General features: G+C 46.9%; 1 protein-coding gene across 2 annotated transcripts; it reads right to left on the bottom strand.

The window, feature by feature from the left end:
- Nucleotides 1-471: 471 nt before the first annotated feature.
- SLC35B1 (solute carrier family 35 member B1) lies at nt 472-11,088 on the bottom strand (the record flags this gene model as incomplete). Of its 2 annotated transcripts, XM_080712400.1 has the most annotated exons (9): nt 10,970-11,088; nt 9,991-10,094; nt 8,804-8,934; nt 8,241-8,271; nt 7,523-7,680; nt 6,486-6,612; nt 4,093-4,199; nt 3,755-3,908; nt 472-524 (listed from the first exon to the last, which is right to left on the bottom strand). In XM_080712400.1, the coding sequence occupies exons 1-9, from the start codon at nt 11,071-11,073 to the stop codon at nt 472-474; spliced, it is 969 nt and encodes a 322-aa protein (XP_080568526.1). In that variant the 5' UTR covers nt 11,074-11,088. The 2 variants fall into 2 exon arrangements, with proteins under 2 accessions (XP_080568526.1, XP_080568527.1); XM_080712401.1 differs by lacking the exon at nt 10,970-11,088 and having other exon boundaries at nt 8,804-8,909; nt 9,991-10,069.
- Between the last annotated feature and the right edge of the window lie 1,033 nt (nt 11,089-12,121).

Below are 12,121 nucleotides of genomic sequence, written 5' to 3'. Positions count from 1 at the left end.
TTGCCCACTCGCGCTTAAGAGAAGTGATTCTTACATCCTCTGGCTCTAACAGACAGCCACCTGTCTTAGTACATTTAGAGCCTTGCCTGTGGGAGCAGAGACTCCTGGCACACCATCCAACCTCTCCAAGCTCCACCCTATCACGCTCAGGCCCTTGGGGAATCACCATCCAACCATGCTACCTGCACCAGAAGAGCGGCACCAGTGGTTGCAAGAATCAAACTTGGACTCTTCCTTTTTTTCTTTATTTGCACTAGACTCTGCTGCAGATTATTAAGAACAGAAACTGCCCACTTGTTAAAATCCAAGTGCTTTTTAAAGAATATGTAATTTTGCTTCTTTTGACTTAAAAAAAAAAAAAAGAGACTGGAACCTAGTCCCTTATTACTACCAAGTCCATTTTCCCAAGAGATGTCACTGCTGGGAGATAATAACTTAAGTATTCTTAGAGTGGAGGTAGTCTCTTTCTTCCTAGTGGGATGTCTTCTTTGTTCCTTTCCCAAACTTGGCATCAAGACCAAGACCTATGGAAAGAAGAAAATGGGCTTAGCTTGATGGGAAGATATGAAACCTACCAATAGTTTGGGAGAGTCAGCCTTGGTTCTCCAAACTGGACCTCTAAATAAAATAAATTTCAGAACACTCTTTTAAGTAATTTTCTCAGGGACAAGAGAATGGCATTGAATTTAAAAAAAAAAAAAAAAAAAAAGAGCTGGATGTGGTGGCACATATCTATAAATTCTTGATAGGCTGAGAAAGGAGGACCCAAGTTTGAGCCCAGCCTCAGTAATTTAGCAAGACTTGCAGGGACCTAGCAAGCCCCTGTTTCAAAACAAAAAAATAAAAGAAAGACTGGAGGAATAGCTTGGGAGATAGAATGCCCCTGAGTTCAATGCCCAATATCACACACACACACACACACACACACACACACACACACACACACACAGGCCAAGATATTGGTAATGACAGAGGCAGGCGTGCGTGCACACACGTATAACACAGCAAGGCCAAAAGTGCTTTTATTCTTTTGGTACTAGGGATTAAATGCAGGGGCTTTCTACCTCTAAGCCATACCCCTACATACATTTATTTATTTATTTATTTAATTTATTATTTATTTATTTATTTAAGTTATTATTTATTTATTTCAGTGGTGCTGGGGTTCCTGGAAATCCTTCTACCTCCAGGCTACACTTCCAGACCTATTTTATATTTTTTAAAATTTGGAAACAAGGTCTCTTAAGCCAGCAAGGCTGGCTTCAAACCTGTGCGATCCTCCTGTCTCCGCCTCCCAAGCACAGGGATTACAGAGTACGCCACCACGCCCGGCATTCATTCATTCATTCATTCATTCATTCATTCATTCATTCATTCGTGGTACTGGAGATTGAACCCAGGGGCATTCTACCTCCGAGCTATACCTGTAGCCCTTTTTGTTTTTTGTTTCGAAACAGGGTCTTGCTAAGTTGCTGAGGCCAGTCTTAACCCTGTGATCCTCTTGTCTCATCCTCCCAAAAACTGGGATTACAGACATGAGCCACCACACCTGACTTTATTTTTTTCTACTTTGAAACAAGCTGTTGAGAGTCTCACTCAGTTGTAGAGACTGGCCTCACACCTGTGATCCTCCTGTCTCAGCCTCCCAAGTACTGGGATTAGGTGAGCACTAATTTGCCCAATCTGAAGAGAAACTTGAGTCCAAACTTCTAAACTAGCCAGGTGTGGTGATGCACACTTATAATCGCAGTATTTGCGAAGCTGAGACAGGAGAACTGCAGGTTCTCAGCCAGCCTCATTAACTTAGTGAGGTCCTCCTCAACTTAGTGAGACTTTGTCTCAAAATAAAGAATAAAAAATGGAGGTGGGGATATAGCCCGGAGGCAAAATGCCTCTGGGTTACAATCCCCAGTACTCCACACACACAAAGAAAAACTTCAAATTATTTCTCTCTGCTCATACATAGTATCACAAGTCAGTAGGGAATAAGCACAATAAAGCACGATAATTCTGTCATGTTCAGGATCTGGGGAAGTTCTAGTCACTGAAAAGAAATCCCTGAGATGAAGTACACAATGGAAAGACTCCATCAACCAGGTGTGATGATGAACGCCTGCAATTTCAGTACTTGGGAGGCTGAGACAGAGGATCACAGGCTCGAGGAGCCTCAGCAAGTCGTGAGGCTCCCATCAACCTAGCAAGACCCTGATTCAGAATAAAAGTAAGTCGGGTATGGGGGTGCATGCTTTTCATCCTAGTACTTGGGAAGCTAAGATAGGAGGATGGCAGTTCAAGGACAGCCTCAGCTACTTAGTGAGGCCCTCTGAAACTTAGTGAGATTCTGTTTCAAAATAAAGAATAAAGCTGGGTGTGGTGGCGCACGCTTGTAATTCCCGCACTTGGGAGGTGGAGACAGGAGGATCACACAGGTTCGAAGCCAGCCTTGCTGGCTTAAGAGACCCTGTTTTCAAATAAAAATATAAAAATAGGTCTGGAAGTATAGCCCATAGGTAGAAGGGTTTCCAGGAACCCCAGTACCACAAAAAAAAAAAAAAAAAAAAAAAAAAAAAAAATAGGGCTGGAGGTGTAGCTCAAAGTTAGAATGCTCCTGGGTTCTATCCCTAGTACCCTCAAAATTAAATTAAATTAAAATAGGACTGGGGGTATAGTTGGGGCAGAAGGCCCCTGGGTTCCATTCTCAGTAACACACACACACACACACACACACACACACACACACACACACACACACACACACCTGCATTTGGGAGGCTGAGACAGAAAGATTATGGTTCAAGGACCACCTCAGCTACTTAGTGAGGCCCTTTGCAACCCAGTGAGACCCTGTTTCAAAATAAAGAATAAGCCGGACGTGGTGGCAGACGCTTGTAATCCCAGCATTCGGGAGGCTGAGACCAGAGGATCACAGTTCGCGGACAGCCTCAGCTACTTAATGAGGTCCTCTGCAACTCAGTGAGACCCGGTTTCAAATTAAAGAATAAAAAATCGGGCAGGGGGTGTAGCTCGGAGGTCAAATGCCCCTGGGTTCCATCCCCAGACCCGCTAAATAAATAAATAAATAAATAAATAAATAAATAAAAGGCCTGGGGGTGCAGCTTAAAGGTAGAATGTCCCTGTGTTCAATCCCCAGTACCACAAAAGAAAGAAAGGAAGAAAGGAAGGAAAGAAAGGAAAGAAGAAAGAAAAGAAAGGAGGGAAGAAAGAAAAGAAAGGAAGAAGGAAATAAAGGAAAGAAAAGGAAAGAGGAAGGAAGGAAGGAAGGAAGGAAGGAAGGACGGAAGGAAGGAAGGGGGGGGGGAAGAGAGAGAGAGAGAGAGAGAGAGAGAGAGAGAGAGAGAGAGAGAGAGAGAGAGAGAGAGAGAGAGAGAGAGAAATAATGTTTCCATCTGGTGTGGCGGTACCTAACTCTAATCCCAGTACTTGGGAGGCTGAGACAGGAGGATTGTAGGTTTGTGGCCAGACTCAGCAAGGCCCGCTGCAACTTAATGAGACTCTGTTTCAAAAATTAAAAAATAAAATAGGGCTGGGGGAATATTGCTGGGTTCAATCCCCAATACCCCCCCACACACACACACACACAAATAATGCTTTTCTTTTTCAAGAAAGTTTTCTCTAAAGTAACCAAGTAGACAAATCTCATAAATAAGTTTTAGGAAAAAAATAAAAACTATAGAGCTCTGTCACTGTCCCTCTGCATGGCCCAGGAAGACGACTGCTTCTGGGTGGCACTTACCCAGGAACACAAGTATAGTGCCCACCCACTGCATGGCACTGATGGGGTTGGCGAAGAGGATCACAGAGGCCAGAATGGTGAAGAACTTCCGAGTTGTAGTGATGATGGAGCAGGTCAGGGGACCAAAGTACACAACTGTCATGAAGATGAAACTCTAGAGAGAGAAAGGTAGGTCAGGCTGACTCGGGTATATGCCATGAAATCTTAAAAGTAACAGACATCAGGGCTAATTGTGCCTCTCTGCCCCCAGTCCCCTGCTCCTCCCAGCCAGGCCAGTCTTTCTTAAGGACTCAGGTACCACAGCGAAGAAGCCAAGTTATTCCCTCTCAAGTACTGACCTGACCCAGGGCACTAGTCAGGCCAAAGAGCAGGATGTTATAGACAATGGTCGGGTACCTTTCGGCAAAGCTCAAGAACTCCCAGAGCTCCCCAGTGAACAGGATTCCTAAGAAATGTCAAAAGATGAATAGCATATCTCATGTAGCATGCACACACACCTGCACACAGCCTACTCACGTACTGCGAAGGAGGGTGGGCATGGAAAAGTGTATGGAGTTTGTTTGTTTGTTTTTTTTTGGTAGTACTGGGGGTGGAACCCAGAGGCTTTCGGCCTCTGGGCTATACTCCCAGACCCATTTTATATTTTATTTGGAAACAGGGTCTGACTAAGTTGCTGAGAGCCTCATTAAGTAGCTGAGGCTGGCTTCGAACCTGCGCGATCCTCCTGTCTCAGCCTCCCAAGCGCGGGGATTACAAGCGTGCGCCATCACGCCCGGCCGGATGGAGTGAGTTTGTACTGTCCCAGCATGTACCTTTCTCAAATATTTTTCTAGGTAGAGAAACTAATTAAAAACTCAATTTTGTGAGAAAGATTTGATAGTTAGCAAGTTACTTCTATCCTAGAGATTGAAAGCAGTGAAGCTCCTTGGGCGTTGTGGAGACTGACCCACACGCCTCTAGCTTAAGGAAGCACCTCACATTAGGCATCAGCAGGTTTCTCCATTACCCTCAGTGTGCTCTACACACACACACACACACACACACACACACACACACACACACACACACACACTTTCTTTCTCACTCTTTTTTTTGTAGTGCTGGAGACTGAGCCCAGAGACACTTCAATATCAAGCCCTATCTCCAGACTTTTTTATATTTTATTTTGAGAGAGGGTCTTGCTCAGTTGCCAGGCTGACCTCAAACTTGTGGTACTCCTGCCTTAGCCTCAGGAGTACCTGGGATTACAGGCATGTGCCACCACATCTAGTACACAAAATACTTTCGTTGTGTGCTCAGATTTAAGCTAGAAAACACTGATTTCAGGCTGGGTGTGGTAGCACATACTTATAATCCCAGTACTTGGGAGGCTGAGACAGGAGGACCGCAGGTTCACGGCCAGCCTCAGCTACTTAGTGAGGATCTGTTTCAAAATGAAAAATAAGCCGGGTGTGGTAGTACAAACTTGTAATCCCAGCATCTGGGAGGCTGAGACAGGAGGATTGCAGTTTGAGGACACCCTCAGCTACTTAGTGAGGCCCTCCACAATGCCGTAAGACCCTGTCTGAATCTAAAGAATACAAAAAAAAAAAAAAAAAAAAAAAGCCAGGCGTGGTGGCACACGCTTGTAATCCCCGCACTTGGGAGGGTGAGACAAGAGGATTGCACAGGTTCGAAGCCAGCCTCAGCTACTTAGTGAGGCTTTCAGCAACTTAGTGAGACCCTGTTTCCAAATAAAATATAAAATAGGGATGGGAGTATAGCCCGGAGGTAGAAAGACTCTGGGTTCCACCCCCAAGTACCACACACACACAAAAAAGGCCTGGGGATTTAACTTGGAGGTAGAATGTCTCTGGGTTCAATTCCCAGTCACACAGATACACACACACAAACACACACACACAAGAAAACAATGATTTCAAAGCAAATGAGTTCATGTTTAAATTACATTTGGTGTAAGCCGGGCGTGGTGGCGCACGCTTGTAATCCCCGCGCTTGGGAGGCAGAGACAGGAGGATCACGCAGGTTCGAAGCCAGCCGCGCGCGTTGGCTTAGGAGACCCTGTTTCCAAATATAAAAAAAATGTAAAAATAGGTCTGGGAGTGTAGCCCGGAGGTAGAAGGGCTTCCAGGAACCCCAGTACCACCAAAAAAAAAAAAAAAAAAAAAAAAAATTACATTTGGTGTATACTTAAGTCTGTTTCTTGTGAGGACTATACCAATGTTTCATTTGCCTCATGGGAGAGAAAGTCCCCAGATATCCCCATGTTTTACCATGTGTATCTTTGTTTTGGTGGTACTAGAGATTGAAAACAGGGGCATTCTACCTCCAAGCTGCCCCCCAGCCCGGCCTATGTTTTTGTTTTGAAAGAGGGTCTTGCTGGGTTGCTTACAGTCACTATGTTACTGAGGCTGTTTCAAACCTGATACTCCTGTCTCAGCCTCTCAAGCACTGGGACGTGTGCCACCACACCCAACTTACTGTGCCTCACCATGATACCTGGCACAGGTTGACCCCTGCTGCATTCATTAGTGACCGGCAGCAAGCAGATCTTGCCTGTGCAGGTTTTCTAGGAAGGTTTCTCAGGGCTTGGACAGAAGAGCATCCTGGAACCATGTCACACCCTTGGCTGGCGCAAAGTTAGCAACTGGCAGTGGAGACAGTAATCAAGTGGACAAGAACAGCCTGCCCTCTGGTGATCCATGGGAAGAACAGCAGAACTGCTCCTTACCGGCTCCCAGCAGCAACGTCGACCAAAGGTTGATGTTCAACATCATGTGGTTGGAGCCTGTTTGGTAATGAGCTCGCATGTGGTCCTGGGAAACACCTGTCAGTCCATCCAGAGTCAGAGACAACAGCTAGGAAAGGAAGAGAGCAGCCTGCAATGAGGCGCCCAGCAAGGGCCCTCGGGACAAAGGATCCTCACTCTCAGTGCTCTCAGAGGCGCCACTGAAGCCAGAGTCCCCAGGACACCTTGCAGTTTGGTTCTGGGTAGAGAGCGGGGAGAGACCATGCTAGCCACCCCGCTCCCAGGCACTGGACTAACAGGCTAACAGCTACAGAATAGTACTGTAAACAGAGCAGAGCAGGAAGCCAACCACTTCCCTACATAAAGCTTTGAAGCTGGTGCCTAACAGGGGCCTAAAATAGGCTGTGGTGAGCCATCCACACCCTTCCATTAAAGCTGGAGAGATGAAATCGAGCCCCAGCAGGTTAGCATCCTAGCTTGGAGTACAGTGCCCCAGAGACTAGATTCTGTGGTCAGACTGTCCAAATTGGATCCTGACTCCATCACTTAAATGGCGTGTGATACTGGGCAAGTGACTTAACCTCTCTGGCCTCAGTTTCTTCACCTGTAAAATGCTACCTGTATAGGCAATTGTAACAAAAATTAACCAGTTAATATGTAAAACATTTGGACCAATGCCTAACGCACAAGCAATAGCTCCTATTGTATTATCTTCAAGTCTGGCCTCCATCTTTCTAAGAAAGTCACTCCTTCCTTCTCAGCTCTCAATGATCTCATCCCAGAACCTAGACACAGGCCTCAAAAATTATCTGCTCCTCAGAAGAGCTGAGCTGTAGTTCAATATTTGAGGTTTCCCACTAGGCCCAAGCAGAGCCAGGGACCCTGCACCAAAGACCAGAAACGAGGGGCAAGGCACACCATAACCTCCTTTGAGACATATAACTGGCTTTCTACTTGAAAAGATGTCCTTTGGCTAAGTTTGTCCCAAAAAAGCTGCCTTGCCCAGCAGGACCGCATACCAGGAGCAGCTCTCCGTAGCCGACTGTGTGTTCTTCCATCCCAACCACTTTCTTGGGTTTGTACATAAAAAGGGCCACTCCAGCCACAATTAGCAACACACACAGGTACTTGGCCAGTGGGTACTTCTTCTTTAAGAGGGTCACCCCAAGGAGCATAACTACAGGGAAAAAGCAGAATGCAAAATTCAGATACCCACAGGCATCAATGACCCCAATTGCCCTCCTCCCAGGAGCCAAGAAAAGACTCAGGGAGAAAAGAATGTCTAAGAAGGACGGCCTATAGAAGATAAGGTAAGGTATGCCAGGCTGGCACCTAGATAATGATTGAGCAACAGGACTGAGCAGAATATAAGCGGGGAAAGAGAGGACAAAGGTGAAAGGCCCAGGAAGGAACAAGGCAAGGGTGGGGAACAGTGGGGAGAGATGAGAGGTTGAGAGAAACTGATGACCACAATGGAATTTAGAGTGTGTAATGACAGTGTAAACACAGGACACCAAAATGAAGGACCACATGAAGCAAAGTCAGCCTCTATTTCCCACTGAGAATTGCCAGCCTATGCACACCACAGGAAGAGACCCAGATAACAGGATGGGCAGAGAAAACGGCTAGAGGAAGTCCTTGGAGAGAGCTATGGTGGGATAATGAACCCAGAGGGACACAGAATGCTAGCAGAGGAAAAGTGAGGACAGAAGATGGAGAACATCTTCTTCCGCTTACCTGGGATTGGCTTGCAGGATTTACCAAGGACCTGAAATTAAATTTAGCAAATAATTTCTGAGCATCTCTGATGTGCCAGGAACTGTACTGGGTGCCACATTAAGAATGAGTAAGTAAGCTGGGCATAGTGGCACACGCTTGTAATCCCAGCATTTGGGAGGCTGAGATAGGAGGATTGCAGTGTATAGATGGTCTCAGCTACTTAGTGAGGCCCTCTGCAACTCAATGAGACCCTGTTTCAAAATAAAGAATAAAAAATAGGGCTAGGGGTGTAGCTCAGAGGTAGAATGCCCCTGGGTTCCATCCCCAGTACCACAAAAACCAACAAACACAAAAAGAATGAGTAAGTGTAGGGCTTGCACCAGGGACCTCAGGCTCAGAGAGCAGCCCTATCATGGCCCAACCCACCACTCAACCCCAGTACTGTGATTTTCTACACACTCTGAATTTCTCAAACACACTCTCCCAGAGCTGTTTCTTATTAAGCTGAAACACAACAGAAGATTCCTTCATCCTTTTCAAACAATTTCTGAGCCAACCCTCATCCCACCCTGAGGTTTCACCTGAGTTGGGTAGTTGACAAACTGTAGTGCTGAGTTGCTGGAGACCATGGCACCCAGATAGGAGACAGAACAGGCAGCATAGAGCCAACTCCGAGTACGATCCACCCTGGCAGTGTCAAAAAACTGGATCACTGGGAGAAGACAAAAGAAAAAAAACATACAAGAGAAACCTGGTGGGGCTAGGATGGACCACTAAGCAAAAGCTGAAGCCACATGAAAGGAACATAGACATCTGCCAAGTAAGACAGTTATTTCTATTCTCTTAGACTGGGAACGCTCTGAAAATTATTTAACTCTGCAATTCTACCTAAGCCTAACATGAGAACACATGGCAGGTGGAGGTGGGGGTCTCATTTACTTCAAGAGAGGACTCAGCCCTGCTGCTAGTCTCCAGGGAACAAAGAAAGCTCAAAATGTGTTTGAAGATAACACACAAAGTCACAGGAACAAAGGAAAAACTGTTTTAAGTTTTCTCCATGAAGATATGGAACATGGAAGATCCATCCTCTGCACACTTCTGACTCAAAAGTTGATCTGATTTAACAAAATAATCTTTTAATCTCAGCCAGGCGTGGTGGCACATGCTTGTAATCCCAGCATTTGGGAGGCTGAGACAGGAGGATAGTGGTTCACAGATAGCTTCATTACTTAGGTCCTCTGCAACTCAGTGAGACCTTGTTTTAAAATGAGAATAAAAAGCTGGGCGTGGTGGCGCACGCGTATAATCCCCACACTTGGGAGGCTGAGACAGAAGGAACCAACAAGTTCGAAGCCAGCCTCAGCTACTGAGTGAGGCTCTCAGCAACTTAGTGAGACCCTGTTTCCAAATAAAATATAAAATAGGTCTCAAAGTATAGCCCGGAGGCAGAAAAGCCCCTGGGTTTCACCCCCAGTAACACACACACACACACACACACACACACACACACACACACTAAATAGGGCTGGGGGTGTAGCTCGGAAGTAGAATGCCCCTGGGTTCCATCTCTAGTACCACACAAACAAAAAAATTTTTTTAATCTCATTTCAAAGTCTTTACTATTATAGACTGCACAGAAAGGTTGTGTGAGTACTAAATGGAGTGGAGATTGGGAAAATTAGATAAGGTGGAATCAATAGTTAATGCCTAGGGTATGGGTGGCAAGATGGGGTCAGGGGAGTCAATATATTACCATCTAGGTACTCACAGATCTTGGCAAACATAGCATTGATCACACACTGGATGAAGACCAAAGTTAAGGCAAAGGTGAACGTCTCCTGTTTGGCTCCCTCTCCATATTTTCCTCTTGTTCTAAGAATGAAATGCATGAAAAGGGGGGGGGGTTAGTATATTTCACTCATGGTCATCTAGTGTCCAGAGCCATCTTGAAAACTCTAGAATTATGTTGACTCTCTGGACATAGAGAATTTACCAGGATAATTGGGCTAATTTACAAAAGGGGTTGATTTTATTTGCTGTAGAAAATAGACATTCGAGCCAGGTGTGGTGGTACACGTTTGTAATCCCAGCTCTTGGGAGGCTCAGAGAGGAGGATCCCACAGGTTCAAAGCCAGCCTCAGCTACTTAGTGAGACCCTGTTTCCAAATAAAGTACAGAATAGTTCTGGTAGTATAGCCCGAAGGTAGGAAAAAAAAAAAAAAAAAAGGAAAGAAAAAGGAAAAAGAAAAAAAAGAAAGAAAAGGAAACTAGACACTTTAGCACCTGCTGATCCCATATTCTAGGGAAAGAATGCCCGTAAAGGATGGATCTAGAGGAAAACATGGAATGTTAGCGAAACAAAGCACTCGGGGCAGAAGATATGTGCGCTAGAGAGGCGGCAAGGCCAAGTGCGAAAAACAGGCTGTCTGTCTACAAGCAACTGGGAGTTCCAAAGAGGGGCTGCCTTGGGTCAGGAAACCTGATTGGCTCTTGAAACCAAGACGAGTAAAAACAACTAAAGGAAGAAAAATAACCAAGTCCCGAGAACCCAGAGATCGACTCTGCGTTTGGAATTAGCGGGAGGCTCGGCCCGGGATACACAGGTAGGGTGGCGCTGGGCGAGCCAGAGAACCGGGCAGGAGGACAAAAGGAAAACCTGGAGTCCGAGCAGGGAGGCCTGAGAACTGCGCCCAGGCGGGGCGTGGGAACGGGGTAGTGCCTGCGCCCCCGCCCCAAGCTCCGCTCACATCTTCTCCTGCAGGATCCCATAGTAGAAATAGCAGACAAAGACACCCAGGAAGCAGAGCGGCAAGCGCAGCCGGTCTGGCACCACAGATTTGCTAGCGGCCATGAGATGCCCGGACGAGCCGACGGGAGACCCGCTCACAGCCGGTAACGGCAGCGGCGGCGGCGGCGACAGCTCCAGGCGGACATCGCCGACCGGCGGCAGGGGCCTCATAAGAGCTACATGCGCCCGTCGCCCCGTAGGGCCCAGCAGTCTCCTCCGGAACTGCCGGCGCAGGGCTGCCGACAGGGAAACTTCCCCGAACGCAGCAACCACTTTCTAGGAAAGGAGATCGGCCCGAGCACATTAGTTCCCTTCCTGGTGGCTGGGTCAGTCGACAGTCCAGAGCTTAACCCCTTGTTTTCGAGATTTTTCTGGACAGGCAACTCCGAGGACAACTACAACCCGAAACTCGATGGGGTGGCTTAAGGGATGCCTGGGCGCTGGGTGATGACGTATAAGGATGTGGAGTTTACCCATTGGCTGTGCCGTAATAAGATAGACGGATGGGCGGGGAAGGAGGCGGAGCGGCCCGCTGAGCAAATCAAATCATCTTTCTTCAGTCCGCGGCCAGACTTCTGCGGGGGTCCTAATTCCAGGAAGCACTGGAGCCTTAGCGCCCTCTAGTTGCTGCCCGGCGTCAGCGACTGCGCTCCGCTCTTCGGAGCGTTCGGGGCCCGCTTCTAGGCTTGCAAGCTAGAGAGCGCTGTGGTAAGGTGCCACGACGTCAGGACTCCTGTCACTTAGAGGCACGACAACCAACACGTGTTGCCTAAACTCGGCTCTACGGTTTTCCCAGTCTCTAGAGATAATTAGTAACAGCCGCCTTGTCGCCCTTTGTTCTGTGGATCAAATGAGTTGAAGTTGGTGAATGTGTTTTGTAAACTGCAAAGTGTGCCGTGCAAATTTGAGATAATTATTAAGTCATTACTCTTTCTCAACTTCGGTCTTATTTCCTCACATCCTGGAGGTGGAAACGTACTTGATAAAATTTTTCTTCAAGGCCTTCCAACTCACTAACAATAGAGGACAGCTTTTGCCCCCCCCACCCCACCCCCCAAGTTTCTCCCCGACCAAGAGCCCAACTCCATTCCCATTATAGAGCGCCTCATTG

The sequence above is a fragment of the Muscardinus avellanarius genome (assembly GCF_963383645.1).
Source record: "Muscardinus avellanarius genome assembly, chromosome: 16".
Taxonomy (NCBI): domain Eukaryota; kingdom Metazoa; phylum Chordata; class Mammalia; order Rodentia; family Gliridae; genus Muscardinus; species Muscardinus avellanarius.
Note: the sequence above shows the minus strand (reverse complement) of the source record. Positions and strands in the feature narration are given on the sequence as shown.